This window comes from Engystomops pustulosus, chromosome 5 (genome assembly GCF_040894005.1).
Source record: "Engystomops pustulosus chromosome 5, aEngPut4.maternal, whole genome shotgun sequence".
NCBI classification, from domain to species: Eukaryota; Metazoa; Chordata; class Amphibia; order Anura; family Leptodactylidae; genus Engystomops; species Engystomops pustulosus.
In genome coordinates, this window is record NC_092415.1 from 5,794,992 (window position 1) to 5,815,607 (window position 20,616).

At 39.6% G+C, this 20,616-nt stretch overlaps 1 protein-coding gene across 6 annotated transcripts in view; it reads right to left on the reverse strand.

The window, feature by feature from the left end:
• The window catches only part of ADGRB1 (adhesion G protein-coupled receptor B1), a 460,553-nt gene that overhangs the window by 65,040 nt on the left and 374,897 nt on the right, over positions 1–20,616 (reverse strand). For all 6 annotated transcript variants that reach the window (XM_072151085.1, XM_072151084.1, XM_072151082.1 and 3 more), the window contains exon 19: positions 4,755–4,858. In XM_072151085.1, coding sequence (XP_072007186.1) covers positions 4,755–4,858 — 104 coding nt within the window. The remainder of the gene's footprint in view (positions 1–4,754; positions 4,859–20,616) is intronic.

Genomic DNA, 20,616 nt, shown 5'->3' on the forward strand with positions numbered 1-20,616 from the left:
TCCTGCAGTCCTATGTAACACCACAGATAACACAGTGATATCTCTGAGTACAGATCATGTAGTAGATGTGTCCTGCAGTCCTATGTAACACCACAGATAACACAGTGATATCTCTGAGTACAGATCATGTAGTAGATGTGTCCTGCAGTCCCATGTAACAGCACAGATAACACAGTGATATCTCTGAGTACAGATCATGTAGTAGATGTGTCCTGCAGTCCTATGTAACACCACAGATAACACAGTGATATCTCTGAGTACAGATCATGTAGTAGATGTGTCCTGCAGTCCTATGTAACACCACAGATAACACAGTGATATCTCTGAGTACAGATCATGTAGTAGATGTGTCCTGCAGTCCTATGTAACACCACAGATAACACAGTGATATCTCTGAGTACAGATCATGTAGTGGATGTGTCCTGCAGTCCTATGTAACACCACAGATAACACAGTGATATCTCTGAGTACAGATCATGTAGTAGATGTGTCCTGCAGTCCTATGTAACACCACAGATAACACAGTGATATCTCTGAGTACAGATCATGTAGTAGATGTCACCTGCAGTCCCATGTAACACCACAGATAACACAGTGATATCTCTGAGTACAGATCATGTAGTAGATGTGTCCTGCAGTCCTATGTAACACCACAGATAACACAGTGTTATCTCTCTGAGTACAGATCATGTAGTAGATGTGTCCTGCAGTCCCATGTAACACCACAGATAACACAGTGATATCTCTGAGTACAGATCATGTAGTAGATGTGCCCTGCAGTCCTATGTAACACCACAGATAACACAGTGATATCTCTGAGTACAGATCATGTAGTAGATGTGTCCTGCAGTCCTATGTAACACCACAGATAACACAGTGATATCTCTGAGTACAGATCATGTAGTAGATGTGCCCTGCAGTCCTATGTAACACCACAGATAACACAGTGATATCTCTGAGTACAGATCATGTAGTAGATGTGTCCTGCAGTCCTATGTAACACCACAGATAACACAGTGATATCTCTGAGTACAGATCATGTAGTAGATGTCACCTGCAGTCCCATGTAACACCACAGATAACACAGTGATATCTCTGAGTACAGATCATGTAGTAGATGTCACCTGCAGTCCCATGTAACACCACAGATAACACAGTGATATCTCTGAGTACAGATCATGTAGTAGATGTGTCCTGCAGTCCTATGTAACACCACAGATAACACAGTGATATCTCTGAGCACAGATCATGTAGTAGATGTGTCCTGCAGTCCCATGTAACAGCACAGATAACACAGTGATATCTCTGAGTACAGATCATGTAGTAGATGTGTCCTGCAGTCCCATGTAACAGCACAGATAACACAGTGATATCTCTGAGTACAGATCATGTAGTAGATGTGTCCTGCAGTCCCATGTAACACCACAGATAACACAGTGATATCTCTCTGAGTACAGATCATGTAGTAGATGTGTCCTGCAGTCCCATGTAACACCACAGATAACACAGTGATATCTCCGAGTACAGATCATGTAGTAGATGTGTCCTGCAGTCCTATGTAACACCACAGATAACACAGTGATACCTCTGAGTACAGATCATGTAGTAGATGTGCCCTGCAGTCCTATGTAACACCACAGATAACACAGTGATATCTCTGAGTACAGATCATGTAGTAGATGTGTCCTGCAGTCCTATGTAACACCACAGATAACACAGTGATATCTCTGAGTACAGATCATGTAGTAGATGTGTCCTGCAGTCCTATGTAACACCACAGATAACACAGTGATATCTCTGAGTACAGATCATGTAGTAGATGTGTCCTGCAGTCCCATGTAACAGCACAGATAACACAGTGATATCTCTGAGTACAGATCATGTAGTAGATGTGACCTGCAGTCCCATGTAACAGCACACGTAACACAGTGATATCTCTGAGTACAGATCATGTAGTAGATGTGTCCTGCAGTCCCATGTAACACCACAGATAACACAGTGATATCTCTGAGTACAGATCATGTAGTAGATGTGCCCTGCAGTCCTATGTAACACTACAGATAACACAGTGATATCTCTGAGTACAGATCATGTAGTAGATGTGACCTGCAGTCCTATGTAACACCACAGATAACACAGTGATATCTCTGAGTACAGATCATGTAGTAGATGTGTCCTGCAGTCCCATGTAACACCACAGATAACACAGTGATATCTCTGAGTACAGATCATGTAGTAGATGTGTCCTGCAGTCCTATGTAACAGCACAGATAACACAGTGATATCTCTGAGTACAGATCATGTAGTAGATGTGTCCTGCAGTCCTATGTAACACCACAGATAACACAGTGATATCTCTGAGTACAGATCATGTAGTAGATGTGACCTGCAGTCCTATGTAACACCACAGATAACACAGTGATATCTCTGAGTACAGATCATGTAGTAGATGTGTCCTGCAGTCCTATGTAACACCACAGATAACACAGTGATATCTCTGAGTACAGATCATGTAGTAGATGTGTCCTGCAGTCCTATGTAACAGCACAGATAACACAGTGATATCTCTCAGTACAGATCATGTAGTAGATGTGACCTGCAGTCCTATGTAACACCACAGATAACACAGTGATATCTCTGAGTACAGATCATGTAGTAGATGTGTCCTGCAGTCCTATGTAACACCACAGATAACACAGTGATATCTCTCTGAGTACAGATCATGTAGTAGATGTGTCCTGCAGTCCCATGTAACACCACAGATAACACAGTGATATCTCCGAGTACAGATCATGTAGTAGATGTGTCCTGCAGTCCTATGTAACACCACAGATAACACAGTGATATCTCTGAGTACAGATCATGTAGTAGATGTGTCCTGCAGTCCCATGTAACAGCACAGATAACACAGTGATATCTCTGAGTACAGATCATGTAGTAGATGTGTCCTGCAGTCCTATGTAACACCACAGATAACACAGTGATATCTCTGAGTACAGATCATGTAGTAGATGTGTCCTGCAGTCCTATGTAACACCACAGATAACACAGTGATATCTCTGAGTACAGATCATTTAGTAGATGTGTCCTGCAGTCCTATGTAACACTACAGATAACACAGTGATATCTCTGAGTACAGATCATGTAGTAGATGTGTCCTGCAGTCCTATGTAACACCACAGATAACACAGTGATATCTCCGAGTACAGATCATGTAGTAGATGTGTCCTGCAGTCCTATGTAACACCACAGATAACACAGTGATATCTCTGAGTACAGATCATGTAGTAGATGTGTCCTGCAGTCCTATGTAACACCACAGATAACACAGTGATATCTCTCTGAGTACAGATCATGTAGTAGATGTGTCCTGCAGTCCTATGTAACACCACAGATAACACAGTGATATATCTGAGTACAGATCATGTAGTAGATGTGACCTGCAGTCCTATGTAACACCACAGATAACACAGTGATATCTCTGAGTACAGATCATGTAGTAGATGTGCCCTGCAGTCCTATGTAACACCACAGATAACACAGTGATATCTCTGAGTACAGATCTTGTAGTAGATGTGTCCTGCAGTCCTATGTAACACCACAGATAACACAGTGATATCTCTGAGTACAGATCATGTAGTAGATGTGTCCTGCAGTCCTATGTAACAGCACAGATAACACAGTGATATCTGAGTACAGATCATGTAGTAGATGTGTCCTGCAGTCCTATGTAACACCACAGTCATAACACAGGGATTACAGTACAAAAGGAAATTAAGCCTAGTATGATGGTATTCTCTGCTGCAGTTACATAGGACTGCACATACCTGTGATCTGCTGGATACTGTATACTCAGAGCCTCTGGTTACAGAATCTAATTACGTCTCATAGATGGATCTGCTTGTTTTCTGCTTCTAATGGATGAGCTTTACAGGCAGCCGCCTGACACTGAGTGCATGTACAATACATCCTGTGTGAGCGTCTGCTTAGTCTCCAGTATTATCTCCAGAAATAGCGCACACAGTATACGCAGCGCTGCACAGAGCTGCCAGATCAGTCCAAAACTGTCAGCAGCTACAACCATACAGACTGCAGCCAGTGTTATGTAGTGTCCCTGCAGAGATGTGTAAGCAGACCTTTGTGTATATTGTTAGTAGAAGCAGGACAGTGAGATATGGATTCATATACCAGGATTGTAGCTACTCCAAGTGCACTGGGGGTGTGTCCTCACACTGCTGTGCTCTGTGCTCTCTGCAGTCAGTGTTAGGTATTGTCCCTGGAGAGATGTGTAATCAGACCTTTGTGTTTGTTGTTAGTAGCAGCAGGACTGTGAGATATGGATTCATATTCCAGAATTGTAGCTTCTCCAAGTGCACTGGGGGCGTGTCCTCACACTGCTGTGCCCTGTGCTCTCTGCAGCCAGCAATAGGTATTGTCGTTGGAGAGATGTGTAATCAGACTTAGCTGCGCCAAGTGCTCTGGGGCTATTTCCTCACACTGCTGTGCTCTCTGCTTTGCACTCCTCCACAGCTGCAAAGTGTAATGCAGAGAGCACAGAGCACAGCTGTGTGTGTTCTATTTTGCTGCATTGTCTATTGGGGTCTGAGGTCTCTGATTATCCTCCTGCTTTACACTGCAGCTCATCCAGGAGGACAAAGAGCCAATCAGGACACAATATATAGATGCTCCCTATACAATGTATCTGCTAACAATCCATCACCCTCTGGGGCACTTAAAGTCCTGTAAGTACTTACCTCCAGACAGAGACATAGATGATTATCAGGAGCAGAAGTGTAAGGGAGGAGACACCGCAGCCCACGATCAGGGTGACAGAAGGGACAAGGACCTTTTCCAAATTCTGCAAAAAAATAAATAAAATGCAGGTTTATAATAGAAGATCAGAGAGACAGATCATCCCCATCCTCCGCCCAGCACTACTACCACCACCATCCACCACCAAAGAGATGCTGCAAATATCACAAAACCAGATAAAAAGTGCCCTACAGCCCCCTGTCAGCAAATAGACCCCAGTCCACAATGGCATATATGTGCAGCAGTAGGGACATAACCATGTGTTACATAGGACTGCAGGACACATCTACTACATGATCTGTACTCAGAGATATCACTGTGTTATCTGTGCTGTTACATAGGACTGCAGGACACATCTACTACATGATCTGTACTCAGAGATATCACTGTGTTATCTGTGGTGTTACATAGGACTGCAGGACACATCTACTACATGATCTGTACTCAGAGATATCACTGTGTTATCTGTGGTGTTACATAGGACTGCAGGACACATCTACTACATGATCTGTACTCAGAGAGATATCACTGTGTTATCTGTGGTGTTACATAGGACTGCAGGACACATCTACTACATGATCTGTACTCAGAGATATCACTGTGTTATCTGTGGTGTTACATAGGACTGCAGGACACATCTACTACATGATCTGTACTCAGAGATATCACTGTGTTATCTGTGGTGTTACATAGGACTGCAGGACACATCTACTACATGATCTGTACTCAGAGATATCACTGTGTTATCTGTAGTGTTACATAGGACTGCAGGACACATCTACTACATGATCTGTACTCAGAGATATCACTGTGTTATCTGTGGTGTTACATAGGACTGCAGGACACATCTACTACATGATCTGTACTCAGAGATATCACTGTGTTATCTGTGGTGTTACATAGGACTGCAGGACACATCTACTACATGATCTGTACTCAGAGATATCACTGTGTTATCTGTGCTGTTACATAGGACTGCAGGACACATCTACTACATGATCTGTACTCAGAGATATCACTGTGTTATCTGTGGTGTTACATAGGACTGCAGGAGGACACATCTACTACATGATCTGTACTCAGAGATATCACTGTGTTATCTGTGGTGTTACATAGGACTGCAGGAGGACACATCTACTACATGATCTGTACTCAGAGATATCACTGTGTTATCTGTGCTGTTACATAGGACTGCAGGAGGACACATCTACTACATGATCTGTACTCAGAGATATCACTGTGTTATCTGTGCTGTTACATAGGACTGCAGGACACATCTACTACATGATCTGTACTCAGAGATATCACTGTGTTATCTGTGGTGTTACATAGGACTGCAGGACACATCTACTACATGATCTGTACTCAGAGATATCACTGTGTTATCTGTGGTGTTACATAGGACTGCAGGGCACATCTACTACATGATCTGTACTCAGAGATATCACTGTGTTATCTGTGGTGTTACATAGGACTGCAGGACACATCTACTACATGATCTGTACTCAGAGATATCACTGTGTTATCTGTGGTGTTACATGGGACTGCAGGACACATCTACTACATGATCTGTACTCAGAGATATCACTGTGTTATCTGTGGTGTTACATAGGACTGCAGGACACATCTACTACATGATCTGTACTCAGAGATATCACTGTGTTATCTGTGGTGTTACATAGGACTGCAGGACACATCTACTACATGATCTATACTCAGAGAGATATCACTGTGTTATCTGTGGTGTTACATAGGACTGCAGGACACATGTACTACATGATCTGTACTCAGAGATATCACTGTGTTATCTGTGGTGTTACATAGGACTGCAGGACACATCTACTACATGATCTGTACTCAGAGATATCACTGTGTTATCTGTGGTGTTACATAGGACTGCAGGAAACATCTACTACATGATCTGTACTCAGATATCACTGTGTTATCTGTGGTGTTACATAGGACTGCAGGACACATCTACTACATGATCTGTACTCAGAGATATCACTGTGTTATCTGTGCTGTTACATAGGACTGCAGGACACATCTACTACATGATCTGTACTCAGAGATATCACTGTGTTATCTGTGGTGTTACATGGGACTGCAGGACACATCTACTACATGATCTGTACTCAGAGATATCACTGTGTTATCTGTGGTGTTACATAGGACTGCAGGACACATCTACTACATGATCTGTACTCAGAGAGATATCACTGTGTTATCTGTGGTGTTACATGGGACTGCAGGACACATCTACTACATGATCTGTACTCAGAGATATCACTGTGTTATCTGTGGTGTTACATAGGACTGCAGGACACATCTACTAAATGATCTGTACTCAGAGATATCACTGTGTTATCTGTGGTGTTACATAGGACTGCAGGACACATCTACTACATGATCTGTACTCAGAGATATCACTGTGTTATCTGTGCTGTTACATGGGACTGCAGGACACATCTACTACATGATCTGTACTCAGAGATATCACTGTGTTATCTGTGGTGTTACATAGGACTGCAGGACACATCTACTACATGATCTGTACTCAGAGATATCACTGTGTTATCTGTGGTGTTACATGGGACTGCAGGACACATCTACTACATGATCTGTACTCAGAGATATCACTGTGTTATCTGTGGTGTTACATGGGACTGCAGGACACATCTACTACATGATCTGTACTCAGAGATATCACTGTGTTATCTGTGCTGTTACATAGGACTGCAGGACATATCTACTACATGATCTGTACTCAGAGATATCACTGTGTTATCTGTGCTGTTACATAGGACTACAGGACACATCTACTACATGATCTGTACTCAGAGATATCACTGTGTTATCTGTGGTGTTACATAGGACTGCAGGACACATCTACTACATGATCTGTACTCAGAGAGATATCACTGTGTTATCTGTGGTGTTACATAGGACTGCAGGACACATCTACTACATGATCTGTACTCAGAGAGATATCACTGTGTTATCTGTGGTGTTACATAGGACTGCAGGACACATCTACTACATGATCTGTACTCAGAGATATCACTGTGTTATCTGTGGTGTTACATAGGACTGCAGGACACATCTACTACATGATCTGTACTCAGAGATATCGCTGTGTTATCTGTTACATAGGACTGCAGGACACATCTACTACATGATCTGTACTCAGAGATATCGCTGTGTTATCTGTTACATAGGACTGCAGGACACCTCTACTACATGATCTGTACTCAGAGATATCACTGTGTTATCTGTGCTGTTACATAGGACTGCAGGACACATCTACTACATGATCTGTACTCAGAGATATCACTGTGTTATCTGTGGTGTTACATAGGACTGCAGGACACATCTACTACATGATCTGTACTCAGAGATATCACTGTGTTATCTGTGGTGTTACATAGGACTGCAGGACACATCTACTACATGATCTGTACTCAGAGATATCACTGTGTTATCTGTGGTGTTACATAGGACTGCAGGACACATCTACTACATGATCTGTACTCAGAGATATCACTGTGTTATCTGTGGTGTTACATAGGACTGCAGGACACATCTACTACATGATCTGTACTCAGAGATATCACTGTGTTATCTGTGGTGTTACATAGGACTGCAGGACACATCTACTACATGATCTGTACTCAGAGATATCACTGTGTTATCTGTGGTGTTACATGGGACTGCAGGACACATCTACTACATGATCTGTACTCAGAGATATCACTGTGTTATCTGTGGTGTTACATAGGACTGCAGGACACATGTACTACATGATCTATACTCAGAGAGATATCACTGTGTTATCTGTGGTGTTACATAGGACTGCAGGACACATCTACTACATGATCTGTACTCAGAGATATCACTGTGTTATCTGTGGTGTTACATAGGACTGCAGGACACATCTACTACATGATCTGTACTCAGAGATATCACTGTGTTATCTGTGGTGTTACATAGGACTGCAGGACACATCTACTACATGATCTGTACTCAGAGATATCACTGTGTTATCTGTGGTGTTACATAGGACTGCAGGACACATCTACTACATGATCTGTACTCAGAGATATCACTGTGTTATCTGTGGTGTTACATAGGACTGCAGGACACATCTACTACATGATCTGTACTCAGAGATATCACTGTGTTATCTGTGGTGTTACATAGGACTGCAGGACACATCTACTACATGATCTGTACTCAGAGATATCACTGTGTTATCTGTGGTGTTACATAGGACTGCAGGACACATCTACTACATGATCTGTACTCAGATATCACTGTGTTATCTGTTACATAGGACTGCAGGACACATCTACTACATGATCTGTACTCAGAGATATCACTGTGTTATCTGTGCTGTTACATAGGACTGCAGGACACTTCTACTACATGATCTGTACTCAGAGATATCACTGTGTTATCTGTGGTGTTACATAGGACTGCAGGACACATCTACTACATGATCTGTACTCAGAGATATCACTGTGTTATCTGTGGTGTTACATAGGACTGCAGGACACATCTACTACATGATCTGTACTCAGAGATATCACTGTGTTATCTGTGGTGTTACATAGGACTGCAGGACACATCTACTACATGATCTGTACTCAGAGATATCCCTGTGTTATCTGTTACATAGGACTGCAGGACACATCTACTACATGATCTGTACTCAGAGATATCACTGTGTTATCTGTTACATAGGACTGCAGGACACATCTACTACATGATCTGTACTCAGAGAGATATCACTGTGTTATTTGTGGTGTTACATAGGACTGCAGGACACATCTACTACATGATCTGTACTCAGAGATATCACTGTGTTATCTGTGGTGTTACATGGGACTGCAGGACACATCTACTACATGATCTGTACTCAGAGAGATAAAACTGTGTTATCTGTGGTGTTACATAGGACTGCAGGACACATCTACTACATGATCTGTACTCAGAGATATCACTGTGTTATCTGTGCTGTTACATAGGACTGCAGGACACATCTACTACATGATCTGTACTCAGAGATATCACTGTGTTATCTGTGCTGTTACATAGGACTGCAGGACACATCTATCAGCTATCACCTTGTAGATATATTACAATGTCTTCGGCTCTGCTACATTAGTGATTAGAATGTGGTGACATATAAATATCCCACAATTAATGTGATGCAGTTGTAAACAATCAGTTTGGAGCTGGAGGAGAACAAAGGTCTGGACAGTAATAGAATTGTGTGATTAGAAGATCTAGGAAATTTGGGATAGAAGTCCTCATGGGGGAGGGGGAGTTATAGGGTCTGGTCACTCTGTTGGCTCTGACATGGATGTTGTGCAGGGAGATTTTTAGGGGTTTGGTCTGGGGGCTGAGATCCTGTTATTGGGACTGAATTAACGTAAAGATCTGATCCAGGGGATGAAATATTTTATAGGATGGTCTGGGGGGGGCCGGGTCTGGAGTATGAGCTTATTTTGGGGTTTCTCTGTGTGATGTTAGGGCTTTGGTATGTAAATTGGTCTCCACTGCTCCTCTATATTCTATAATTTGGGGTCCCCCCTCGCCCCCTGCATTTATTACACACGGGGAGCAGTTTTCTTGTTCATGTAACATCTGATTAGTAAATCCTCAGGGTCCCATTAATCCCGTAAGAGGATGAGCCAAGACGGAGGAGCGGCTGGAGGTCTCCGGAGACCGTGTTTTGGCTTCCGAGCCTCGGCTTTAGAGGACATCTGTTTTGGGAAATCATTTGATGTATTTTTTTTTATTATCCAGATTGTGAAATCTGCTGAGGGTCTCCATGTAGTCTGGGGGTCCTGGTGGTCTGGGGGTCCCTGTTGGTCTGTGTGGTTTGGGGGTCCCTGGTGGTCTGGGGGTCCCTGGTGGTCTGTGTGGTCTGGGGGTCCCTGGTGGTCTGGGGGTCCCTGGTGGTCTGGGGGTCCCTGGTGGTCTGTGTGGTTTGGGGGTCCCTGGTGGTCTGGGGGTCCCTGGTGGTCTGTGTGGTCTGGGGTCCCTGGTGGTCTGGGGGTCCCTGGTGGTCTGGGGATCCATCGGAGCCATAATACCTCACATAATACCGCCATATGCTGGACGCCAGTAACACTCCTGCTTATATGATCCAGCTGCATAATATTCCCTTCTCTCTATGTCCATGTTATCCTGAGTGATGTACATGGAGCTGTCCGTGGTGCTGAAGGGGTGGTTCTCGTATGATACTGATCATCGAATAGTTAAACCCTTTCTGCTGCCAAAAATCTTTCACAAATCATTTCACAAAACATTTGCCAGAATCTTCAGCAAGTAACAATGTAATAACTGCAAGAAGAAACAAAGTGTCGTCCTGTTACACATCTCACTGGAGTCCTCCATCTCCAACAACATTATTGAATTCCTATCGATTCTCCAAAATTTTCCCAGGCCTTCAGTGTCCCACAAAGCGGAGAAAGCGGGATTTATAGCACAACCTCAGCGCTCAGAGCCGCAGCAGACAAGTTTATTTCAGCCAACTGAGAATTTGTTTCACTGCAGCAGACACACAAATAGCCGACCCCCAGTAATAGTGCTGCAGGGGGGCTACAAGGGCAAAGAGGGCAACTGTGCAACTGAGGACAGGAACCAGGGGGATAACAATATGTATGAGAATATAACTACTATAATACTGCCCCCTATGTACAGGAATATAACAACTATAATACTGCCCCCTATGTACAGGAATATAACTACTATAATACTGCCCCCTATGTACAGGAATATAACTACTATAATACTGCCCCCTATGTACAAGCATATAACTACTATAATACTGCCCCCTATGTACAAGAATATAACTACTATAATACTGCCCCCTATGTAGAGGAATATAACTACTATAATACTGCCCCCTATGTACAGGAATATAACTACTATAATACTACCCCCTATGTACAGGAATATAACTACTATAATACTGCCCCCTATGTAGAGGAATATAACTACTATAATACTGCCCCCTATGTACAAGAATATAACTACTATAATACTGCCCCCTATGTACAAAAATATAACTACTATAATACTGCCCCCTATGTACAGGAATATAACTACTATAATACTGCCCCCTATGTACAGGAATATAACTACTATAATACTGCCCCCTATGTACAGGAATATAACTACTATAATACTGCCCCCTATGTACAAGAATATAACTACTATAATACTGCCCCCTATGTACAGGAATATAACTACTATAATACTGCCCCCTATGTACAAGAATATAACTACTATAATACTGCCCCCTATGTACAGGAATATAACTACTATAATACTGCCCCTATGTACAAGAATATAACTACTATAATACTGCCCCCTATGTACAAGAATGTAACTACTATAATACTGCTCCCTATGTACAAGAATATAACTACTATAATACTGCCCCCTATGTACAGGAATATAACTACTATAATACGGCCCCTATGTACAAGAATATAACTACTATAATACTGCCCCCTATGTACATGGATATAACTACTATAATACTGCCCCCTATGTACATGGATATAACTACTATAATACTGCCCCCTATGTACAGGAATATAACTATTATAATACTGCCCCCTATGTAGATGGATATAACTACTATAATACTGCCCCCTATGTACAAGAATATAACTACTATAATACTGACCCCTATGTACAAGAATATAACTACTATAATACTGCCCCCTATGTACAAGAATATAACTACTATAATACTGCCCCCTATGTACAAGAATATAACTACTATTATACTGCCCCCTATGTACAAGAATATAACTACTATAATACTGCCCCTATGTACAGGAATATAACTACTATAATACTGCCCCCTATGTACAGGAATATAACTACTATAATACTGCCCCCTATGTACAAGAATATAACTACTATAATACTGCCCCCTATGTACAGGAATATAACTACTATAATACTGCCCCCTATGTACAAGAATATAACTACTATAATACTGCCCCCTATGTACAAGAATATAACTACTATAATACTGCCCCCTATGTACAGGAATATAACTACTATAATACTGCCCCCTATGTACAGGAATATAACTACTATAATACTGCCCCCTATGTACAAGAATATAACTACTATAATACTGCCCCCTATGTACAAGAATATAACTACTATAATACTGCCCCTATGTACAAGAATATAACTAATATAACACTGCCCCCTATGTACAGGAATATAACTACTATAATACTGCTCCCTATGTACAGGAATATAACTACTATAATACTTGCCCCCTATGTACAAGAATATAACTACTATAATACTGCCCCTATGTACAAGAATATAACTACTATAATACTGCCCCCTATGTACAAGAATATAACTACTATAATACTGCGCCCTATGTACAAGAATATAACTACTATAATACTGCCCCTATGTACAAGAATATAACTACTATAATACTGCCCCCTATGTACAGGAATATAACTACTATAATACTGCTCCCTATGTACAGGAATATAACTACTATAATACTGCCCCTATGTACAAGAATATAACTACTATAATACTGCCCCCTATGTACAAGAATATAACTACTGTAATACTGCGCCCTATGTACAAGAATATAACTACTATAATACTGCCCTCTATGTACAGGAATATAACTACTATAATACTACCCCCTATGTACAGGAATATAACAACTATAATACTGCCCCCTATGTACAGGAATATAACTACTATAATACTGCCCCCTATGTACAAGCATATAACTACTATAATACTGCCCCCTATGTACAAGAATATAACTACTATAATACTGCCTCCTATGTACAAGAATATAACTACTATAATACTGCCCCCTATGTACAGGAATATAACTACTATAATACTACCCCCTATGTACAGGAATATAACTACTATAATACTGCCCCCTATGTAGAGGAATATAACTACTATAATACTGCCCCCTATGTACAGGAATATAACTACTATAATACTACCCCCTATGTACAGGAATATAACTACTATAATACTGCCCCCTATGTAGAGGAATATAACTACTATAATACTGCCCCCTATGTACAAGAATATAACTACTATAATACTGCCCCCTATGTACAAGAATATAACTACTATAATACTGCCCCCTATGTACAGGAATATAACTACTATAATACTGCCCCCTATGTACAGGAATATAACTACTATAATACTGCCCCCTATGTACAAGAATATAACTACTATAATACTGCCCCCTATGTACAGGAATATAACTACTATAATACTGCCCCCTATGTACAAGAATATAACTACTATAATACTGCCCCCTATGTACAGGAATATAACTACTATAATACTGCCCCTATGTACAAGAATATAACTACTATAATACTGCCCCCTATGTACAAGAATGTAACTACTATAATACTGCTCCCTATGTACAAGAATATAACTACTATAATACTGCCCCCTATGTACAGGAATATAACTACTATTATACTGCCCCCTATGTACATGGATATAACTACTATAATACTGCCCCCTATGTACATGGATATAACTACTATAATACTGCCCCCTATGTACATGGATATAACTACTATAATACTGCCCCCTATGTACATGGATATAACTACTATAATACTGCCCCCTATGTACAGGAATATAACTATTATAATACTGCCCCCTATGTAGATGGATATAACTACTATAATACTGCCCCCTATGTACAAGAATATAACTACTATAATACTGACCCCTATGTACAAGAATATAACTACTATAATACTGCCCCCTATGTATAGGAATATAACTACTATAATACTGCCCCCTATGTACAAGAATATAACTACTATTATACTGCCCCCTATGTACAAGAATATAACTACTATAATACTGCCCCTATGTACAGGAATATAACTACTATAATACTGCCCCCTATGTACAGGAATATAACTACTATAATACTGCCCCCTATGTACAAGAATATAACTACTATAATACTGCCCCCTATGTACAAGAATATAACTACTATAATACTGCCCCCTATGTACAGGAATATAACTACTATAATACTGCCCCCTATGTACAAGAATATAACTACTATAATACTGCCCCCTATGTACAAGAATATAACTACTATAATACTGCCCCTATGTACAAGAATATAACTAATATAACACTGCCCCCTATGTACAGGAATATAACTACTATAATACTGCTCCCTATGTACAGGAATATAACTACTATAATACTTGCCCCCTATGTACAAGAATATAACTACTATAATACTGCCCCTATGTACAAGAATATAACTACTATAATACTGCCCCCTATGTATAGGAATATAACTACTATAATACTGCTCCCTATGTACAGGAATATAACTACTATAATACTGCCCCTATGTACAAGAATATAACTACTATAATACTGCCCCCTATGTACAAGAATATAACTACTATAATACTGCGCCCTATGTACAAGAATATAACTACTATAATACTGCCCTCTATGTACAGGAATATAACTACTATAATACTACCCCCTATGTACAGGAATATAACAACTATAATACTGCCCCCTATGTACAGGAATATAACTACTATAATACTGCCCCCTATGTACAAGCATATAACTACTATAATACTGCCCCCTATGTACAAGAATATAACTACTATAATACTGCCTCCTATGTACAAGAATATAACTACTATAATACTGCCCCCTATGTACAGGAATATAACTACTATAATACTACCCCCTATGTACAGGAATATAACTACTATAATACTGCCCCCTATGTAGAGGAATATAACTACTATAATACTGCCCCCTATGTACAGGAATATAACTACTATAATACTACCCCCTATGTACAGGAATATAACTACTATAATACTGCCCCCTATGTAGAGGAATATAACTACTATAATACTGCCCCCTATGTACAAGAATATAACTACTATAATACTGCCCCCTATGTACAAGAATATAACTACTATAATACTGCCCCCTATGTACAGGAATATAACTACTATAACACTGCCCCCTATGTACAGGAATATAACTACTATAATACTGCTCCCTATGTACAGGAATATAACTACTATAATACTTGCCCCCTATGTACAAGAATATAACTACTATAATACTGCCCCTATGTACAAGAATATAACTACTATAATACTGCCCCCTATGTACAGGAATATAACTACTATAATACTGCCCCCTATGTACAAGAATATAACTACTATAATACTGCCCCCTATGTACAGGAATATAACTACTATAATACTGCCCCCTATGTACAAGAATATAACTACTATAATACTGCCCCCTATGTACAGGAATATAACTACTATAATACTGCCCCTATGTACAAGAATATAACTACTATAATACTGCCCCCTATGTACAAGAATGTAACTACTATAATACTGCTCCCTATGTACAAGAATATAACTACTATAATACTGCCCCCTATGTACAGGAATATAACTACTATAATACTGCCCCTATGTACAAGAATATAACTACTATAATACTGCCCCCTATGTACATGGATATAACTACTATAATACTGCCCCCTATGTACATGGATATAACTACTATAATACTGCCCCCTATGTACAGGAATATAACTATTATAATACTGCCCCCTATGTAGATGGATATAACTACTATAATACTGCCCCCTATGTACAAGAATATAACTACTATAATACTGCCCCCTATGTACAAGAATATAACTACTATAATACTGCCCCTATGTACAGGAATATAACTACTATAATACTGCCCCCTATGTACAGGAATATAACTACTATAATACTGCCCCCTATGTACAAGAATATAACTACTATAATACTGCCCCCTATGTACAGGAATATAACTACTATAATACTGCCCCTATGTACAAGAATATAACTACTATAATACTGCCCCCTATGTACAAGAATATAACTACTATAATACTGCCCCCTATGTACAGGAATATAACTACTATAATACTGCCCCTATGTACAAGAATATAACTACTATAATACTGCCCCCTATGTACAGGAATATAACTACTATAATACTGCTCCCTATGTACAGGAATATAACTACTATAATACTGCCCCTATGTACAAGAATATAACTACTATAATACTGCCCCCTATGTACAAGAATATAACTACTATAATACTGCGCCCTATGTACAAGAATATAACTACTATAATACTGCCCTCTATGTACAGGAATATAACTACTATAATACTACCCCCTATGTACAGGAATATAACAACTATAATACTGCCCCCTATGTACAGGAATATAACTACTATAATACTGCCCCCTATGTACAAGCATATAACTACTATAATACTGCCCCCTATGTACAAGAATATAACTACTATAATACTGCCTCCTATGTACAAGAATATAACTACTATAATACTGCCCCCTATGTACAGGAATATAACTACTATAATACTACCCCCTATGTACAGGAATATAACTACTATAATACTGCCCCCTATGTAGAGGAATATAACTACTATAATACTGCCCCCTATGTACAGGAATATAACTACTATAATACTACCCCCTATGTACAGGAATATAACTACTATAATACTGCCCCCTATGTAGAGGAATATAACTACTATAATACTGCCCCCTATGTACAAGAATATAACTACTATAATACTGCCCCCTATGTACAAGAATATAACTACTATAATACTGCCCCCTATGTACAGGAATATAACTACTATAATACTGCCCCCTATGTACAGGAATATAACTACTATAATACTGCCCCCTATGTACAGGAATATAACTACTATAATACTGCCCCCTATGTACAAGAATATAACTACTATAATACTGCCCCCTATGTACAGGAATATAACTACTATAATACTGTCCCCTATGTACAAGAATATAACTACTATAATACTGCCCCCTATGTACAGGAATATAACTACTATAATACTGCCCCTATGTACAAGACTATAACTACTATAATACTGCCCCCTATGTACAAGAATGTAACTACTATAATACTGCTCCCTATGTACAAGAATATAACTACTATAATACTGCCCCCTATGTACAGGAATATAACTACTATAATACTGCCCCTATGTACAAGAATATAACTACTATAATACTGCCCCCTATGTACATGGATATAACTACTATAATACTGCCCCCTATGTACATGGATATAACTACTATAATACTGCCCCCTATGTACAGGAATATAACTATTATAATACTGCCCCCTATGTAGATGGATATAACTACTATAATACTGCCCCCTATGTACAAGAATATAACTACTATAATACTGACCCCTATGTACAAGAATATAACTACTATAATACTGCCCCCTATGTATAGGAATATAACTACTATAATACTGCCCCCTATGTACAAGAATATAACTACTATTATACTGCCCCCTATGTACAAGAATATAACTACTATAATACTGCCCCTATGTACAGGAATATAACTACTATAATACTGCCCCCTATGTACAGGAATATAACTACTATAATACTGCCCCCTATGTACAAGAATATAACTACTATAATACTGCCCCCTATGTACAGGAATATAACTACTATAATACTGCCCCCTATGTACAAGAATATAACTACTATAATACTGCCCCCTATGTACAAGAATATAACTACTATAATACTGCCCCTATGTACAAGAATATAACTACTATAATACTGCCCCCTATGTACAAGAATATAACTACTATAATACTGCCCCCTATGTACAAGAATATAACTACTATAATACTGCCCCCTATGTACAGGAATATAACTACTATAATACTGCCCCCTATGTACAAGAATATAACTACTATAATACTGCCCCCTATGTACAAGAATATAACTACTATAATACTGCCCCCTATGTACAGGAATATAACTACTATAATACTGCCCCCTATGTACAAGAATATAACTACTATAATACTGCCCCCTATGTACAAGAATATAACTACTATAATACTGCCCCTATGTACAAGAATATAACTAATATAACACTGCCCCCTATGTACAGGAATATAACTACTATAATACTGCTCCCTATGTACAGGAATATAACTACTATAATACTTGCCCCCTATGTACAAGAATATAACTACTATAATACTGCCCCTATGTACAAGAATATAACTACTATAATACTGCCCCCTATGTACAGGAATATAACTACTATAATACTGCTCCCTATGTACAGGAATATAACTACTATAATACTGCCCCTATGTACAAGAATATAACTACTATAATACTGCCCCCTATGTACAAGAATATAACTACTATAATACTGCGCCCTATGTACAAGAATATAACTACTATAATACTGCCCTCTATGTACAGGAATATAACTACTATAATACTGCCCCCTATGTACAAGAATATAACTACTATAATACTTGCCCCCTATGTACAAGAATATAACTACTATAATACTGCCCCTATGTACAAGAATATAACTACTATAATACTGCCCCCTATGTACAGGAATATAACTACTATAATACTGCTCCCTATGTACAGGAATATAACTACTATAATACTGCCCCTATGTACAAGAATATAACTACTATAATACTGCCCCCTATGTACAAGAATATAACTACTATAATACTGCGCCCTATGTACAAGAATATAACTACTATAATACTGCCCCCTATGTACACGAATATAACTACTATAATACTGCCCCCTATGTACAGGAATATAACTACTATAATACTGCTCTCTATGTACAGGAATATAACTACTATAATACTGCCCCCTGTGTATAAGAATATAACTACTATAATACTGCCCCCTATGTACAGGAATATAACTACTATAATACTGCCCCCTATGTACAAGAATATAACTACTATAATACTGCCCCCTATGTACAAGAATATAACTACTATAATACTGCCCCCTATGTACAGGAATATAACTACTATAATACTGCCCCCTATGTACAAGAATATAACTACTATAATACTGCCCCCTATGTACAAGAATATAACTACTATAATACATAATACTACAAAAACATTAAAACAACATAAGAGGTGTAAAGAATGAGGAACTTGCACCCAGATTCTGCCTACCCTGACCTTGGGCTTGCACTCAGACACTACCTCCACTATCTCCGGATGTCACCCAGACTCTGTCAGTCCTGACCTTGCACTCAGACTTTACCTCCACTAACCTCAGGCTGGCACCAGACTCTGCCTGCCCTGACATGTCCTGTGTCTGACTACTCTCTCCGTATCACTTGATGCTCCACACTGGTATCATCTGACCCGCTGGTGCCAGCTTCCACAAGTACCAGAACTACCCAAGGAGGTAGCAGCAATGTAATTCCAGTACAGCAAAGTCCAGATTGCCGTTGAGGGGTTAAAGGGTGAATATCGAGGATCATTTGGATAACCCTGCTTTAATTTCGGTGTCCCCGCCGCTCTGCCTGTTACACACCTTGTAACAATGGTCCTTGTGAAATAATACATCACATATTGGGTTGTGTAATTGTGCGAAATTATAAAAAGTTTTAAAAGGCAAAAAGCAAAGACAAACCCACAATAATAAAACTTCAGACGTCGTAAACAGAGGGCGTAGAAATCGCAGAAACACAAGGACCCCCGCGGCCGGTCACCATAACCCGGCAGGACGGCACTCAGCAAAATCACAAAGAGCGCGGGACTCATTCCCAAACCTCAACGATATAAAGAACAGTAACAACATT